At 43.1% G+C, this 18797-nt stretch overlaps 1 protein-coding gene across 1 annotated transcript; it reads left to right on the forward strand.

Moving 5' to 3' along the window:
• The first annotated feature begins 1162 nt into the window (after nt 1-1162).
• arhgef3l (Rho guanine nucleotide exchange factor (GEF) 3, like) lies at nt 1163-17504 on the forward strand. The gene is made up of 13 exons (XM_084098556.1): nt 1163-1403; nt 1604-1661; nt 1778-1840; nt 3283-3327; nt 3574-3681; nt 4799-4963; nt 5415-5477; nt 5551-5647; nt 5726-5802; nt 5944-6201; nt 14709-14879; nt 14991-15183; nt 16654-17504. Exons 1-13 carry the CDS (start codon nt 1348-1350, stop codon nt 16899-16901), a joined length of 1602 nt encoding a protein of 533 aa, XP_083954682.1. The 5' UTR covers nt 1163-1347; the 3' UTR covers nt 16902-17504.
• The last annotated feature ends 1293 nt before the right edge of the window (nt 17505-18797 follow it).

Here is an 18797-nt window from a genome sequence, read left to right on the forward strand (position 1 = left end):
TAACGACTTTATTCCACTATTCATTTTCTTCTCTCTGGGCCTCGAGTTAGTTCACATAGTATAACTACGCAGCGCTTCTGTGTTGTACGTCACACGCATCACACACATGACCAGCGTCGGCCAATAGTGAGCCTACGTGTGACGTACAACACAGACGCGCTGCGCAGTTATACTACGTGAACTAACTCGAGGCCCAGAGAGAAGGAAATGAATAGTGGAATAAAGTCGTTATTTTTGTGTTTTTTTGCGCACAAAAAGTATTCTTGTCGCTTTATAAACTTAAGATTGAGCCACTGTAGTCACTTGGACTATATTAACAATGTCTTTAATGCATTTTCTGGGCCAGCAAGTTATAACGTCTTTAGAAGCCTATGGAGGAGTGATCCAGCTCTCAGATTTAATAAAAAATATACAGGGTTGGAACACGTCTTACGGGGTTGGAACAACATGAGGGTGAGTAATTACTGACAGTATTTTCATTTTTGGGTGAACTAACCCTTTAAGGGAAATGTGAGTTAAACAATTACAAACTTAACATTTGGTCTCAAACTAGTTAGCCTCTTCTGAGTGACCACTAAATTAAGGCTACATTTGCAACCATGTTACTAATTCTGTCTTTATTATTTTGATGTTTATTTAAATTTAATTTTGAATTTATTTAAATTCATTAAGGTTTTACATTTTCAGATGTCCTAAATTTTGGTAACAGGGCTGCAAAAATGTTCAAACCCGATTTAAATGAATAGGAATTGAAATTGCTCATATAGTAAATAGTTTGACCATCAAATAATTTCTAAAAGTTTTCAAAGAACATTTTAAAACAACCTATTTTCGTATACAAAAAATAGGCCGTCATTTCTGTGGATTCTTTTTTGAAAAACACTTTCTTCCTGACATGCTTCACGGCAAGCCAAATTTGACACGTGAGCATCTTTGTCATATTTCTCTGTCATGAACTGTGCTAGCCATGATCTAATCAACCGAGCACTGTATAATTTTCAGAAATGGGTCAGAAGATTTGGTTTAACTTCCGTCCTTTTCAGTGATGGAGTTAAGTATGGCTGGTGTAACTGCACAGAGACTCGAGAATCTGTCAGAGACGTTAAAGAGAGGTGGTTTGGCTTCGTTCTGCCTGACAACAGGAAGTACAATTTTTTTTCTTACACAGGATGTGGTTTCAGACATGCAAGTGTAAGAGGAAGAGGGGAGGGCTGGGAGAAGAGTGCACATTAAGTTTTTTGTCTTTTCTTTGAAAAGTTGGAACAGGTGCTTCTAAGATTTATGGTCTGATTTTTAATGTAATACTCCTTTATTCACCGACGTTTCTATTTATAAGCACAAGATGCTATGAGAGAGGAAAAGATGGAACCTGAAGAGACGGAGGTTGATTCATCACCTTCCTGGTACGACTTCTTTTTTTCATATATCATCAATAGTTGCTTAAACTAAACATTTAAGACATTTTGGTGTCGAAATATCACTCTGATCAGATGTTGTACCCCATACATTCACTATAGTCTAATATCCGATTACTAATGACTTAACCGATAATATATTCATGTCTTTTCAGTGTCATTATACCACTTATTTGGTCATTTTTCAGGTCTCCTGTATCTAGAGAGAGACTCCTCACATGTGCCAACTTGTCAGATTTTGCAGGGGTAAGATTTGTTTCCGTCATAAATCTTATACAACAAATTTTGATGGACAGACCTTGTACTGTAGGTCTTGCTCCTTTGAGGGAGACCAATGTGTTATCTGTTGGTTTTCTGAGCAGAAGAAAAGAAAACAAGACCCAAGTAGTGATGCTGACAATTCAGCCCGAATCTTGGAGGACTGTGTAAGTTGTCGTCTATGATATATGAAACAACATGTCTGTTGTAAAACGTTTCGAAATTGTCTTGTGGAATACTTGATGTTTGAATGTGACCATTTGAGCATCTGTTACAAAACAGCCATGATATTTCCTGTTAGTCTGTCTTGAGGTGATCTAAAGATGATCTACTCAAAGGTTAAAGCTCCTCCTCATTATCTTAAACTTAATCATTGATTATTTACGAGGATCTAATGTGGTTGAAAGTGGTCTGCCTGTTTGTGCTCTACAACGGAAACTTGTTAAGACCGACCAGGTGACTCTATAACAATCCACTTTTTACTGGTCTATTACACAAGACATCTAGAGAAGATAGCACCCATTATTCATAGCCATTTTTTTGTAGAATTGAAGGAAGGTTACAGTAAAAGAATGAAGCAACTTGTTCTCAGCTTCGTGTAAAAGCTGACAGGAAAAAATAGCTTTACAACTCAGTTTCCTGTCTCAATCCGCTACATGCACACACTCTGAGTGAAAGTGGTTCAGTCTCACTTGATGTTGCATTTGCATTTCTTCAACTACCGGCACTTTAAAAAAAATCAACTCTCCTAAAACACACTTAATGATCGATTAAAAAAAATAATGATCGGCTGTGGGAGCTGCGCAGGTGGAATATAACATTTCTGTTTTAACCAATTAAACCAAGGACCTGAACTATGTGTTTTCTAAACTGGGTCTGATCATATTCTGTGGTGGAAATGACATGGTGGAAAAGGCCCAGTTTTTGTCTGGCTGAGGCTACTTGTATAGTTAGAATTTAATACATGCTAAATGCACTCAATATTTTACACGTTAGGAATAATTTGGCAAAATTACAGCTTTACTGGAAATGACGCACAATAAAAATATTTCTTATCTTCCCACATGAGTTCATGTTTCATATCAAGCTCTTCACTAACCTTGTCATCTCCTTGGTAAAAAAATAAACACTTTTTTGATAAAGCTTTATGTTCTTTGATAAACAATTAAATGTTGCTTTGGAAATTACATAATTTGTCTAAAAGTATTAAGATATTGATATAAAGAAAATAAATATGATTTTTCTTTTAGGTTATTATACTTTTAAAAATGCATTTTACGATTTATGTTTTACTTTACAACTAAAGTCTGGGTATGAGGCAAGGGTTAAACAAAGGCAAAGGGCTAATTATAAAGGCTGTTAAAAAAGTTTCCAAAACCATTATAAAATCACGAAGAAAAAAAAAAAGATAAAATAATGCCCGTAGCTGAAGAAACACCCACTCTGTGTGAATGCAAATGTCTGTCTCATTGTTCTCTTACTGATACTGATGTATTTACTGATATTCTGAATAAATTTATATATACCGTATACGTTTACTGCTTTCATCTGGTTGGTTGTGGTTATATGCTCGTGCTGACATTTGTGCAATGCTTCACGTCTCTTTCAGGAAGACGATGACTTTCCCATCAGTGACCACATGCAAGATTCTGAGGTACAGATATTAATATGCATCTTTGTTCCTAAGTACCATTCTGCTGAATACAGTAATGATCCATCAACCTTTATAGCAGTAAAAACATCACGATCAAAGTCTGAGAAATTTCATAGTTGATCTGTGCTGGTTAAATTCCTCAGTTTCAGTGAATATCTTGGTGATGCATTCTAGGCATTTCATGGTCCACGTAAACATGTACATTTTAACCTTGACCCTCATTCTCTTCTGCTGGCCTCATATTAGGGTCCATGTAACAAAAGAGTCAAACCAGTAGACAAAAGTGCTTCAGTTACTGGTATCATAACACCGGTGAAGACCCCTGCACTGAAACGCTTGGGCCAGTCCATACAGGTGGGTTATGCACACATACCAAAACCAGTCAGCTTTTTCTCATTCATCTTATTTAGCCAAAATCTTTAAACCTTTCTTAGTTTAACTAACATCAACAATAACAGTGAGAACTACATTTTTGTGGGTTTTGCTAGTTTTTCTTCAGGGCCTTGCTAGGTGTTTGCATACATATATATTTAAATTGTGTGTATGTATATATATATATATATATATATATATATATACTGTGCAAAAGTCTTATGCACATTATTTTGACCCCAAAAAAATGGTTTTAAGCCAGTTATATCTTTTGCTGTAGTGTGTCAGTAGGAAATATAAGTTTATATATCTAAACATTCATTTTTTGTAATTGTGATAATTGTAATAATCTGGTGACATTGACAACAGCGGTATGATCTGATCTCACCATCATCGAGCTTCGCGATTACATGAAGAAACAGAAAAAACGGAGACAGACTAAATCCAGAAGATCTGCCGCAACGTCTCCAAGATGCTTGAAGAAACCTTCTTGCAAAGCTACCTGAAAAACTATGAGCAACAAAAGTTTTAAACGCAAAGGATGGTCACATCAAATATTGATTTGATTTAGTTAATAGAAGTTAATTGATCAATAAAATCTATTTATTACATTATTTTTTGAAAGCATCCTGACTTTACAGCATTTTTACACAAGTGTCTAAACCTTTTCACAGTACCATAGCTTTCCAGGAAGGTTTATTCAAGCGTCTCGGAGACGTTACCACAGTTCTTGTTTAAGTTTTTTCTGTTTCTTCTTGTAATCCCAGATAGACTCGATGATGGTGAGATCAGATCTCTGTGTGGATCATACCGGCTGTTGTCAGACGCCTTGTGCATACAAAAATCTCACTGCATTATTACAATTAATGGCAAAATGAATGTTTGGAAATGTAAACTTATATATACAACAGCAAAATATATAAATAACTGTCTTAAAACCATTTTTTTGGGTGAAAATACTAGCGTGCCTAAGACTTTTGCACAGTACTGTGTATATATATATAGCCTCATGCAGCCTACATAAATATATCAGTTTTACTCACGCTCTCTCTCTCACATGTGTGTAAATATATAAATATTTGTGGGGTTTTTTGCTCAGCGTTCAATCAGTTTCCGGACAGAGGCCCGGCCGTTGCCCCCAATGCCAATAAGAACACGTCAGAAGGCCTCTTCGTTTCCGCGCCGGCGGAGCAGCCAGCTGTGGAGTGATACAGTGGACACTACGAGCCACGAGCTCAGTACCAAAGAGATCAAACGACAAGAGGTGTGATAAAACAGCTTTAATTAATGCCACAACGAAATGCGGTTTTGCATGATGTAATTCAAGTCTTAATTCATTCAACTTCTACTTAAAGTTACATTCTCATGATTGGGCTTTAATTACAAGATTCAAACTGGTAGTCATGTACCTTAATACCTTTTTAAAGAGCTTTCAGCTGCCCAACTACCGCACTACTTTAGTTGTGAAACAGGAAGTGAGTTGGTATATGAGGCCATGTTCTCTATTTCAGTGTCAGAATTTCCTCTGAAAGACACTAGCTCTACCACACAGTAGCAGTTAGCACAGCCAAAACTGACTGGTAACTTGTGACAGCAGCACAGTTATAAATGTGTGTGCGTTTGCGGTATCTTCTACAAGGCCTCATGAAAACTACCTGTACACTTTATAGCCTTCATTTATGTATGATTTACCTTTTTATTTTCTTCACCTGCAGGTAATCTATGAGTTAACCCAGGGAGAGAAACAGCTCATTGAGGATCTAAGTCTAGTGAAAAAGGTTTGTCCATAATTCAACAGGTTTATTTCTTCTGTCTTTATTGGATAGATTTTAATTCCAGCTGTCCTCGCAGGTGTACTATGAACCAATGCTGAAATTAGACATCTTGACAGAAAGTGAGCTGGGACAGATATTTGGAACCCTTGATTCTTTAATACCCCTTCATGAAGGTAAATGTCAGTGAACTCTTTGTAGGCGTTTCTTTGAAGTGTAATGATGTATTCACTGCTATTTGCCTGTGCGATCAGATCTTTTAGCTCGTCTTGAAGGTCTTCGTGGAGCAGAGAAGACTGTGCAAGAGGTCGGCCCAACCATGTTGGATTGGGTCAGTCTTACATTAGATAGCCTAGATAATAACAAACCATTTTTTATAGTCCATATTTCATTCTTAAATCATTATTGACGCAGCTTCAAGTTCACCTACATAATTCAAAAAACACGTATGCTCTTTGCTCTCATTTCATAGTTTCCCTGTCTGGAGGCGTACATCACATACTGCTGCAACCAGGTTGGGGCAAAAGCTCTGCTCGATCAAAAGAAGCAAGACCGGCGGGTCGAGCATTTCTTGCGGCTGTGTCAGGAGTCATCCTTCAGCAGAAAGCTGGACCTGTGGAACTTTCTGGACTTGCCCCGCAGCAGACTGGTGAAATATCCTCTGCTGTTAAAGGAGATCCAGAAGACCACCCCACCTGAACATCCGGACGAGGAAGCGTTGCCACAGGCTGTGAGTTTAGATGCTTTCACATACAAACTAGCATTGAATATGCATACAAGTCACTTGTTCTGTTCCTGAATGAATCAGTGTTTTGAACAAATCGGTTGAGTGATTGATTAAATGATTCACACTTAAAGCCAGTGGCTTGGTTCTGAATAGCATACAAGCATATTCTTTCTAAATGCACCATCTAAATATATGGGAGAAAAGAAATGCTAGTATGCTACTTGAATTCAGCCGGTCGCTCGTTTGGTTCATCGATGTGTTATTGTACACTAAAACTGAAACTATGTTAGGGAATAAAATGGGGGGAAAATTGGAATAAAAATAAATTTAAGCTAAAATGACATAAAAATGACAAGCACATTACAAAATTACTAAAATTAAAAAGAAAACTGAAAAATATAAAAATAAAGGCTAATTCACAATTTTAATAAATACTATAATAGTATATAAATAGTAAAATAACACTAGTTTAGTTTCTAAATTAATTAGTGTTTTTAGCGGGGCAGTTTCTGAGAAACACAACTGATATTTGAAATCGACACCCAAACAAACACACCCCCTCCCTGCATTGCTCTGCCCCCAAAATTACAGGCAGGCAATGACAGCTGGCGCATCACACAGCTCCAGCGATTATGGATGAATCAGATGTGATTCAACAACAACAACAGACGCATTCAGCAGCGTATCTTTATTCTGTGAAACTGCAAAAAACAAACTTTCTCACGTATTGATTAGAAACAAAGCAACATCGTGTCCATTTTCAGAACTTCCCGCAGTCTAATGTCTCTCTCTCCAGTGCTGGAAAGCTTTTCCAATATTAATGCAGATCCTGGCTCTTGCCTAATTCTTCTTCCAATTCTATTCCTCAGACCTTTTCCGCTTTGGTAAAATTTAGGGCTGGGGTAAACGATTATTTATTAAACGATTAGTCGACTAATCTAACGACTAATTTGAATTAATTATCCTGTCTGTTATTCGCATATCTCTCGAACCGTTACTCCGATGGATTTCAAACTCGACAGCTGTCTGGGCACGAGTAAGTGCAGTGCCAAGTTTGACGTTGTTTGGATGAGAAATGCAAAAGATATTGTTAAATATATCAGTAAAAGAAGCACTTAGAAGGTTGTGGTTTAAAAAATAAACATTCTGACATAAACACACTGTCAGCTATAATGTTTACTTCTGAATAATATAGTATAAACGTGATAAATCCATTTTGATTAATTTGAGTAAAAAAATTATTTTCTTTACCAAGAAAGTGGCCAGATGAAAACCACTATTTTCTGTTTCAAACTTTCACATAGCATCTTTAGGTTATAATAACATAAATAATTCAAATTCAGATTTTGATTTTCAAAGATTTATTATAAAAACAGATTATTTTTCCCCAAAAATGCAATAAATTCATGACACGTTTTTTTTTTTTAAATGCAATTAATCCATTGAATCAATATAAAAGTTATTTTTCATATTGAAACTGTTGAAAATACACAACAAAGTAAGTTGATCCACATGACAGCCTCTGAACTCGGTCAATACTAATCTTATATTTAGCACGTACTGGACTAAACATAGGCTAACGTTACATTCAATCAGCCATCGCTAAGAAATACCTTCTGAAATTTTTTGACGGCGATCAGCTGTAAAATGGCATGGTCCTGCTCGGTTTTCGTTGACTGAGTACAAGAATTGAAAGTTTTTTAAAAGATCCCCTGGGGTTAACGTGTTAGCATCCTCTATGGTCAGCATTCGACAGAAGTTTGACGCTGTCGTGTGAGAACAAGCAACAGTCGGCATTTCTCTTCCTCCCGCGTGCCTCATCTTCTTAATCTCCTCACGTAAATGATGAGATTTCGATGGCTTACGTTTCTTCCCTACGGCAGAATCCACCACAGGTTCATCAATGCCGTCAAATGTATTCATTTTTTTGTTTGTTTGTTGATCAAAAAGTGCAAAGTAGATAAGGAAAACGTCTCCGGTTACTTTCGTAACCTCGGTTCCCTGAAAGGCAAGGAACGAGACATTACGGATGTCGTATATGGGAAATCCTCTCATCCTTCACTTCCGCTGAAATCTTATAGGCTAACGCCAGCAGAGCTGGCCAATTGACGCAAAATATGCAAATACTGAAACACCGTTGCAGTTATAATGCAAGTGCAGCGTCAATTCCATCAGAATCGAACACACGCTATAATCAATAGCGAACACGGCGGCGAGCGTAATGTCTCGTTCCTTGCCTTTCAGGGAACCGAGGTTACGAAAGTAACCGGAGACGTTCCCTATCAAGGCTACGGAACTCGACATTACGGATGTCGTATATGGGAACTGTATAAAATCCCGCCGTGGCTCGCAACCACTGAACAGACCCAAACAAACCTCGCCCCCAGAATGTAAGCGCCTGATAGGCCGAGATTGACCAATAGTGAACCTCTAACCTCCGATAGGTCCAAAGGGACCAATCACAAGCTCACAAAACACTATCGGAATTTGCATATCCCGAGCAGTATAAATGGGGGAAGGTTGCACTGAAGACCAACAGGGCAACAACAACAGAGAAAGCCAACGCATAGCGGTGACAATAGTATAACACACAATAGCACACAGAACAACTCATGAGCAAAGCGCAGAGCAGCTCTTTACACTGTGTAAGCGATCAACTCACCGAAAGCACTCGAGACGCTACAGAGGGCAAATCCAACTTGTAAAATCTGGCAAACGTGTTCTGAGAAGACCAGCCAGCTGCAAGACATAAATCCTGAATAGACATACCCTTAGTCCAAGCCCACGAGGAGGCAATCGCCCTAGTCGAATGAGCCTTGATGTTTAGGGGACATTCCTGCCCCATACAATCATAAGCCATAACAATAGCGTCCACGATCCAGTGAGCAAGCCTTTGCTTTGAGACCCCCCGTCCCTTGTTGCATCCACCAAAGCACACAAACAGCTGGTCCGATTGTCGAAACGCAGCCGAGCGAGAAATGTATTCTCGGAGCGCTCTGACTGGGCAAATAGCACTCTGAGCATCCGAACCCTGAGAGGTTGATGGCTCAGCGGACAGGGCAGGCAGAGAAACGATCTGCGCTCTGAACGGGGTATTGAGCGACTTAGGAATGTAACCCGGCCTCGGTCTGAGAATAACATTACAGTTTCCCGGTCCAAAGCGAATACAATCTTCACTTACAGAGAAAGCCTGTAAATCCCCGACCCGCTTCGCCGAGGCGAGAGCGAGAAGCAGAGCCGTTTTAACCGACAGCTCCTTAATGGCAATCGAGGCAAGGGGCTCGAAAGGCGGTCGTGATAAAGCTTCCAAGACCAACGCCAAGACCCACGGCGGCACCGAAGGCGGCCGTGCAGGGCACAATCTCCTAGCTCCCTTGAGGAACCGTGTCACCGACGCATGTCTACCGATAGACTGTCCGTCAACAGGGGGGTGAAACGCGGCAATAGCGGCCACGTATACCTTCAGAGTGGATGGTAGGCTCCCTCCATCCATCCTATACTGAAGGAAGCGTAGAATATCCGACACAGAACAGTCCGCTGGGTCTATACCGACATCCTGACACCATTTAGAGAATACACCCCACTTCAAAGCATACAAACGCCTGGTGGACGGAGCTCGCGCCTCCGCGATAGTCTTCAAAACTCGCGAATGCAGCGCGTCCCGCTCGCTCAGCGACCCTGCAGCGGCCACACATGGAGGCTCCACAGCCCGGGGCTGGGATGCCAAATCGTTCCGCCCGCCTGAGACAGAAGGTCCTTCCTGAGCGGAATCTCCCATGGCTGCCCTGCTAGTAACTCTACCAAATCCGCGAACCAGGGCTGATTCGGCCAGTTCGGGGCTACCAGAGTCACCGCCGCCTTCTCCTCCCTGATTTTGCACAACACCATGGGCAAAACTTTCACCGGAGGAAAAGCATAGAGACAGACTCTCGGCCATCGTGCAGTCAGCGCGTCCACCTCCCGGGGGGAACGGGACAGCGAGAAGAACATCTGGCAGTGCGTGTTCTCGCTCGTCGCAAAGAGGTCGACCTCCGCCCTGCCAAAACGATTCCATATCAGCTGAACCGTCCCGGGGTGAAGCCTCCATTCCCCCTGGGGAATCCCCTTTCTCGAGAGCATATCCGCCCCGCGATTTAGAACACCGGGGATGTGCGCCGCTCTCACCGAGAGGAAAAACCGGTCCGCCCATAGCAGAAGGGATTCCGCCTGCCTGAATAGGGCTTTGGAATGTACACCGCCCTGGCGATTTATGTACGAGACCACAGAAGTGTTGTCGGTCCGAATCAACACATGCTGCTGCTCCAGCTGAGACCGGAAAGCTTTTAGAGCTAGAGCGACCGCTTCTAGTTCCAAGCGATTTATGTGCCACTCCATCTGCTTCTCTGACCACCGACCCGAGGCGGGCTTGCCTAAGCAGACCGCTCCCCATCCGGTGGATGAAGCATCCGTCAGAACCTCCACTCGCCGCGTCACTAAGCCCATAGGGACGCCTGAGCTGAAGAGATCTGGGTTCCTCCACGGGACCAGGGCGCGGGCGCATCCGCTGGTGACCATGACGCGCTTGTGGCCAGAATACCACGCACTCGGGGGAACGCGCGCTTTCAGCCAGAGTTGAAGCGGTCTCATATGCAGCAGCCCCAGATGACACACCGAAGAGGCCGCTGCCATCCGTCCCAGTAGCCTCTGAAACTCTTTCAGTGGGACGAGCCTGCCCGGTCTGAAGAGACCGAGAGAAGAACTCAGAGCCTCCGCTCGCTCGGGGGAGAGGCGCGCTCTCATTCTCACCGAATCCAAGCACACTCCCAGGAATGTTGTTGTCTGGCTCGGTGTGAGCACACTTTTTTGGACGTTCACCCTCAAACCCAGCATCTCTAAGTGTCGAAGGAGGGCATTCACATGGCTGATCAGCGTTTCTCTCGACTGAGCGAGAACTAGCCAGTCGTCCAGATAGTTCAAGACGCGCATTCCGCTCGATCTGAGGGGTGAAAGTGCCGCGTCTACACATTTCGAAAACGTTCGGGGGGCTAGGGCCAGACCAAACGGAAGCACCGTATATTGGTACGCCGAATCCTCGAACGCAAACCTCAGGAATCGTCTGTGACGCTCCACTATCTGAATATGAAAATAAGCGTCCTTTAAATCCACTGAAGCGAACCAATCCCCGGGGCGAATTTGCGCCAGGATTTGTTTCAGTGTTGTCATCCTGAAGGCGCGCTTGTGAAGCGCTCTGTTGACAGGTCTCAGATCCAGAATGGGACGGAGACCCCCTCCTTTCTTCGGCACGACGAAGTAGCGGCTGTAGAACCCGCTCTCCCGCTCGCTCGGGGGTACTGGTTCTATAGCCTTCTTTTCGAGCAAGCTGCACACTTCCTGCCTCAGCACGTGAGCGTTTTGGGGCAAAGTTAATGACTGAACTACGCCGCGGAAGCGGGGTGGTCTGCGTTTGAACTGAAGCGTGTACCCGCGCCGAATTATATTCAACACCCACGGTGAAATGCCCGGAATAGCTTCCCACGCTGCCTGAAAACGACTGAGCGTGGGCTGATCTAAACCTGCGGTCATCGCCGCTGCGGTCATGGCCGCAGTGTGAGTGCTGGGGGTAGTTATTGACCGTGACTCTGCGCTGCTCGAAGGCAGGGCGGGTAACACAGTGTGTGGTGCAAGAGGAGAAAAAAGCTCTGTTTGTGAAGTAGTGATTTGTTTTATTGGAACAACATTGATTACATTTACATTCACAACACAACTGCACGCGTCGCTCGTAGAACTCCGAGGGACCGAGTGCATTAGAGCGCGTCGCTTGGACGCGGGGCCGAACTGGCGCTTTCTCCTCCTCTTGCCCGAGCGGTCAGGAAGACTGTTTGGGCCTCGCAGGCGACGCGGTGGGCTTCCTGCGCGGGCTCCTCTGCGTCCTCCTGTTACCCGCCCCTTGCCACTGACCGCTGCGGCCTCTACGGGCGTCCTGTCCCGAGCGGGGCGCTGCTTGTCTCCTGGCCGCAGCCTGGGGTTGGCGGCCTGAGGCTGAGGATGAACGGGAGCGCGGCTGTGGCGGTGGCGGCGGCGGCGCCCTCCGGGGAATAACGTGGCTCATAGCCTTGGCCTTCTTTTGCGTCTCCGAGTAACGCTCGGTGACCTTCTCCATCGCGTCACCAAACAGGCCTGCAGGGGAAATGGGCGCGTTCAGGAGCGTCTTCCTGTCGGCTTCCTGTACGTCCGATAATGTAAGCCACAGATGCCTGTGGAGGACCACGAGGAAGCCCATAGAACGGCCGATCGCCTGGGCCGAACGCTTCGTGGCCAGGAGCGCGAGGTCCGTGGCCGAACGGAGATCCCGGATGGCGTCAGCGTCAATAGAGGCGGCGCCATCCAGAGACTTTAGCTGCTTTGCCTGCAGCACTTGGAGAAGGGCCATGGCATGCAGCGCGGATACCGCCTCCCCCGCGGCACCGAAGGCCTTGTTAGCCTGGTGGGCCGTAAATCTGCATGGTCGGGACGGCAGGCTGCGTTCCGCGCCCATGGCGGGAGCCGACGGGCAGAGGTGAGCGGCGACGGTCTCCTCGACGGGGGGGATGCTGAGGTAACCGTGGCCCCCCGCATCGTCCACGGGGGCAAACATGGCCTGGGTGGAAGTGAGGGTGCGCGCCGATTGCGGGGCCACCCACGACTTCACCACGTGCTCATGCACGTCGGGGAAAAACGGTGTTCCTCTCTTCGAAGCGGCCTGGCGGCGGCTCGATTGAAGGAACCACGAATCCAACTTGCTCTTTGAAGGTTCGTCGGGAGCTTTCCACTCGAGCTCCAGCTCCTCGACGGCCTTAGAGAGGACACGAAAGAGCTCGTCCTGTAGGTCCGCCGGGGTGTCCTGCCCCGCGGCCGCCAGCGGTGCGGCCTGCTCCGCACCCCAGTCGATCCCGGAGGCCGACAGCGACATGGAGTCGTCCTCCTCACTCGCCCCGAAGGAAACGAAGTCAGCGACGTCGCGCGGGGGTTGAAAGGAGGGGTCGGGGAAGCTCACGGGGGAGCGGACCTTGACTCTGCGGTTGGGGGGGGCTACCAGCGGCTCGGAGGCGGCGGTAGGCCCAATCCCCGCTGCTGCGCGAGCTTCCTCCCTCCTGGCTCTGAGGGCTCGAAGGGGCATTTCCAAGCAGAGGTCGCAGGACCCTCCGTCCCCGAGGGCTGACTCGGCGTGGACCAGCCCCAGGCACGCGATGCAGAACAGGTGCGTGTCGGTGGGGGCGATGGGGGCCGAGCACAGGTTACAGGTAGCTGCCATCGGATGCAGGAGACAGTGAGAGTATCTCCGACGCAACTTCAACGACGGCGAAATAATTTCCAGTATTGTAGTATCAGCTTTCTAGCACACGATTTGAGCGTGAAGAGAGAGATTCTGATGGAATTGACGCTGCACTTGCATTATAACTGCAACGGTGTTTCAGTATTTGCATATTTTGCGTCAATTGGCCAGCTCTGCTGGCGTTAGCCTATAAGATTTCAGCGGAAGTGAAGGATGAGAGGATTTCCCATATACGACATCCGTAATGTCGAGTTCCGTAGCCTTGATAGGGAACTAGGATGCCGGGTGTATTCAAAGCGCCACCGTTACTGTTTACAATGCGTGGAATGGTGCGCTGTGATTGGTTGAGCGGATTTATCACATTCTGCAGAGAAAGGAGACTGGCGTTTGTCGCGGTTTGGAAAGAAAGGGAGAAAACATGACAGAATAACACGGCGGGCGGTGTGTGTGTGGCGAGCTGTACCTCCGGGAATGGTACTAAAAATAAAGAAGCGTCGACGCAAAAAATATGACGTCGACGTAATTTTGACGTCGACGCGTCGCTACAGCACTAGTAAAATTTCAGGCATCTCTCTTTCTACAGTCTTTCTACAAAAGAAAGACTTACTCTCTCTTCTCCCTCATGCTGTGTTTAGGCCCTCTATTGCTGATTCTACATTGCTCTATTGCTCTACTCTATTGCGCTAAATCTTCAAGAGTGCTTTTGTGCTCCGTAGATGATCCACTTAGTTTTTTGTTCTATTTACACAGCCAGGACTATGTACAAACACACCAACACACCAAATTGGCACCATTGTGCCAAATCATGTGTGTGTGAAGCAGACCCTGCAAATGAGCGGGAATAACGCTAAGAAAGAGAGAGAGAACAGACAAATATTCACAAAATTGTTTGTTTAGGTCATTTAAATTTTCAACGGTGTTAAATGAATCGGTTGAGCGTTTCATAAATAGTTGTTTTTTTTCACCAGCTACTGGCGTAACAATGCAACCAGCTGAAAGAGTCACTGAAAAATATAACCATTAATGCACTTACTGTCAGTCTTTCAGGGACAAGCGGAGTGATGCAAACCGTGAAAAGGTCCACAGAGTTGTTGGACTGTATAGTAGTACTCTTGGAATGCCAATCAAATTCAAAGACTAGAACTAGCTGTTGTATAATGCAATTTATAAATGAAATGATCTAATTATTAATGCATTCTTTGATCTCTTGTTACCTCAGATGGAACTTATCCAAAGGATTATAACAGAAGTCAATCTTAAAACTGGGGAGGCTGAGTGTCAGTTTTACAGACGGGGTCTGAGCTACCCAGAGGACAGCCAGAGGGTTCCAGAAATACAGGCCTCTCGTTTTTTGTACTGTCACGGTGAACTGAAGAGTACTAAAGGACAGGTACCTCATACATTGTAATCTGTTTACAAAAGAACTTTTGAATTAACAAAGCAGGTCTAATAACTAAACACAACCCACACTTATATGCTAATCCTCCTTTCTCCTCTGTAGAAGCTGCACGTGTTCCTCTTTGAGCTGGTTTTGGTTTTGACTCGAGCAGTGGCACAGGACAGGGAAGGACCGCTCATGTTCCAGGTGTATCGTCAGCCCCTCCCAGCTGCTCACCTCCATCTGGAGGACCTTCCCGATGGAGAGCCCAGCAGTTCTGGATCCTTTCGTGGGGCCTTTACAGGCAATGATAAAGGTAAAGGCATTGCATCTTACACATCTTATTGTTTTTTATTTTTAAAATTAAACTTTAAAAAAAAAAAAAATTTTTTTTTTTTTTTTTTTTTTTACTCCATCAGAATGATAGGAAACTTGGTGACCTTTGTCCCACTTGCTATATAAACAAAACATTGGGGACATGATTCAAAAAAGCTAAATGATCTTAAAAAATAGCTTCTGTTCTCTGTCAAAAGTGACCGCTATAGGAAAGGAATGGGAAATATGAAAAATATGAAAACAGAGCATTTTCTTGTTGTCACAATCTTTAAATTTGCCACAGTGAAAAAAAAAAAAAAAAAAAACCTGGTGTGTGAATGGGTGTGTAATTTTTCACTCTTGATGTTTTAGAGTTTAACCCTTCATTGCTGTTTTTTTTTTTTTGCACTGTAGACTATGACAGATTGTGAGATATCAATAATTCAGTCATAATGCAGGAAAAAGCACACAGAAAATTAAGGAGTTAAGAGTGTAAAATAGACACGCAACACACACACATACAGTTTACACACAGAAATGAATGGGTGAGACTGTAAACAAAGCAAATGTGGAGAATTTGTGAAATAAAATCAATAATTCATCCAAAATGCAGAACACATATACAATAATGAAGGGGTTACACTGTAAAATATCCAAAATGCAAAATTGTAACATCCAGAATGCACAATGTTCAGGTTTGACTGTAATCATAATGCAAAAAAACTTTAAATCAACATAAAAAATACACTAAACTTTGAAAAAGTTTGATAATGATCAATGTCTTTGATAATATCTACATATATATCCAAATACAAAACCTAATAAAAGTAAGTAAATATGTCTAAAATGTTCTTGTAAGCAACTACACAGTAGGGCTGTGTAGTTGCTTACAAGAACATTTTAGACATATTTATATATAGGCATTTAGTGGTCACAACATGATATTACATAATATATTTATGTGTAAATATTTATGTGTAGTATTTATAATTGTTCCCACCAGTGGGCACTAACCTCCCTCTATGCATTGGATTTTAAATGTATTTGCTCTATTTTTAACTTAAATAGTGCACTAATGCTTAAAAATGTTTTTCTTTTCTAGAAATGATAATGGAAATAACTACATTATTTATTTATTTATTTATTGAATAAATGGGTCTCAATATAGAGATATATATTGTTTATTACAATGAAATGCCCTCAAAATAAAAAATATTCTGGAAGAAAAATATAGTTAGAGCAATCATGGTAGCGCGAACTCAACAAGTGTAAGGCCCAAATGAACAGTACCAGAGGGTTATAAAATGAAATATTTTTGATTTAGCATTGCTTTTATAATGCATGCAATGGATCGAAAGTTTGAATTGTTTATTTGTCTCTTTTATATATCCTTTTTATTTGAGATCAAAGACTTTCTAATTGCTTTTTCATCTCGTTCTAATTCCACATTTTCTGCTTCTGCCATCCCCAGTGAAGAACTGTTTCCGCGTGAGCACCACAGGCCGCTCCAAGTCTCAATCCCACAGCCTGCAGGCTAATGACTCCTTCAATAAGCAGCAATGGATTTCTTGTCTACGCCAAGCAATGGTCCAGTCACGGGACAGACAGGCTCAAGGCAGCCACTGCAAACCCTCCGAGCGTTTAAGCCCTGACCCGGCCCTCTATAACAACATCGCTGAACTGAACCTTAACTCTGATGTGGAGATGCCGGACACATAGGCCAGGGCTACCGGTGCTCCCAAGGTCACAAACACAGGATTTCACTTGAAATGTGATTGTGACGGTGACAGCCAACTTTCCCAGGACAAATGAAATCACGCAGTTGCTGTTTCACACCCTGTCTGGGAACTTTGAGAATAAAGTCATGTAGCCATATTTGTATACTTCATATGTGAATGTTTGTTGGTGTCATGTATATTTTAGAGAGAATATTTTCTATTACATTTTTGCTTCTTGCTTCTTGAGATATTTGTTGAATATATGTGAACCATCTCTCGGTTCCTCATTCCTTTAAATTGTGTTTGAATTGCGTATCATTTCTCTCCATCTGATCTGGTTAATAAACAACAACATTAGTGCAATCTGAACGGTAACTAATCTTATGTGTGGCCAGGCTTTTTGTCATTGTATTTTGGCAGCATTTGGGCAAATAGTACTGCAAGTCTTTTATTGATATAACCTGAATGTAGCCTAAATGCTTATTTTGCCATTTCTCTTATTTAAAGGTACACTGGGACATTATAAAAAGGTATTTGTTCCCATTTTCCTTTCAGTGCACAATGGTTACCGTTTTGTTTTCAATAAACTGACAACTTTCATAAATGTGGACCTATTTAGTTTTTAACAAAACAGTTAAGATTATTATCTAAGTGCATTGTTACAGCATAGACTAGTGCTAATTGTCACACTTTTTACTCCAAGGTATATTTATCATGGTAGGTTTATATTTTACAGTCAATTACTATATAGGCACATACCGTGAAGTATTTTTCTACATATCAATTTTATTTCCCAATAATGGGGCATGCTGTCTGAATCTTGAAAGTTTGAATCTTGAATCTGATATAAATCTAAATTATAATAGGCTTCTAAGTTAAATGAATCAGGAGGGCGACCCCTATGTGATTGTGATGGTAATACAGTTGGCCTGCCAATTATTGTTTCTTTCATCACTGACGGATTTTTCTAGCCTGACTACGTCAGACTTCGTACTTCCGCTCAATTTCATTTCGCTTCTGTACTCAGTCTGAGACAGCGTAATAGCTTTCCGTTTTCCTCCGGCCTGAAAACAGCCGGCCAATCAACGAACAGAGGGCGGGCTGAGAGCCGTGACGACGTAGACACTGATTGTACCGTGGATGCGTAGATTTACTTCACATAATCTGCAAAAGTCGTTCACAGCCATGTTCACTCCGGTATTTCGCTCGATGGTTTTGTCTTCGCATCTTATATGTGTTTACAGTGGAAGTTAGATGCGGCTGAGCATGCGCATAACACACGCCATAACCAAACGTTATGTGATTGGCTTACGGGTAACCAATGATTTTAAACTTCAGACAACCACAAACACAACTAGAATAAAACTTTTTTAACATTTCCAAGTTTCATGTTCCTTGATGTTTACTTTTTTTTTTTTTTTTATAAATAACAGACCAACCCTGTTAAGGGTCTCTAGAGAAGTCTCTACAAGTCGCAAGTCTCTACAGAAATGCGCAAATTAACTGTTTAATAAAGGGGCATCTGTATCCTGTGGGTATCTGCAGGTTGGAGTAATGGGCATTACAAAAGTTTGGGACGTGGAGAACGGTCTTTATTATTGGTTGCAAAAGCTATCTATCAGGGTGTGGGCTAGGGTTAGGGGTTAGTTTCTGTTGTAGCAATTCACCTTTCAATCCGACCCGCAGCTGTAGCCTATCATATGTTGCCTACTGCCTCAGTGTTATAATGGCTGGGTTCTATTTGCTTTTGACGTGACGCCTGCATCCAGTGTAGACAGTGTCAAGCCCGTTAGCAACTGAACGCCAGTGGGTGCGATAATGTAAAACTATTCAATGTCTTGCTCTGGAGACAGGCATATGCAAATCTGTATTTGCCCATGTGACGTCCAAATCCCAC

The sequence above is a fragment of the Abramis brama genome (genome assembly GCF_963993115.1).
Source record: "Abramis brama genome assembly, chromosome: 22".
Taxonomy (NCBI): domain Eukaryota; kingdom Metazoa; phylum Chordata; class Actinopteri; order Cypriniformes; family Leuciscidae; genus Abramis; species Abramis brama.

Coding starts and splice junctions, on each gene's coding strand:
- arhgef3l (XM_084098556.1), top strand. CDS start 1,348: ATGAGAGAGGAAAAGATGGAACCTGAAGAGACGGAGGTTGATTCATCA. Junction 1,404..1,603: donor GTTGATTCATCACCTTCCTG/GTACGACTTCTT, acceptor GTCATTTTTCAG/GTCTCCTGTATCTAGAGAGA. Junction 5,478..5,550: donor ATCTAAGTCTAGTGAAAAAG/GTTTGTCCATAA, acceptor CTGTCCTCGCAG/GTGTACTATGAACCAATGCT.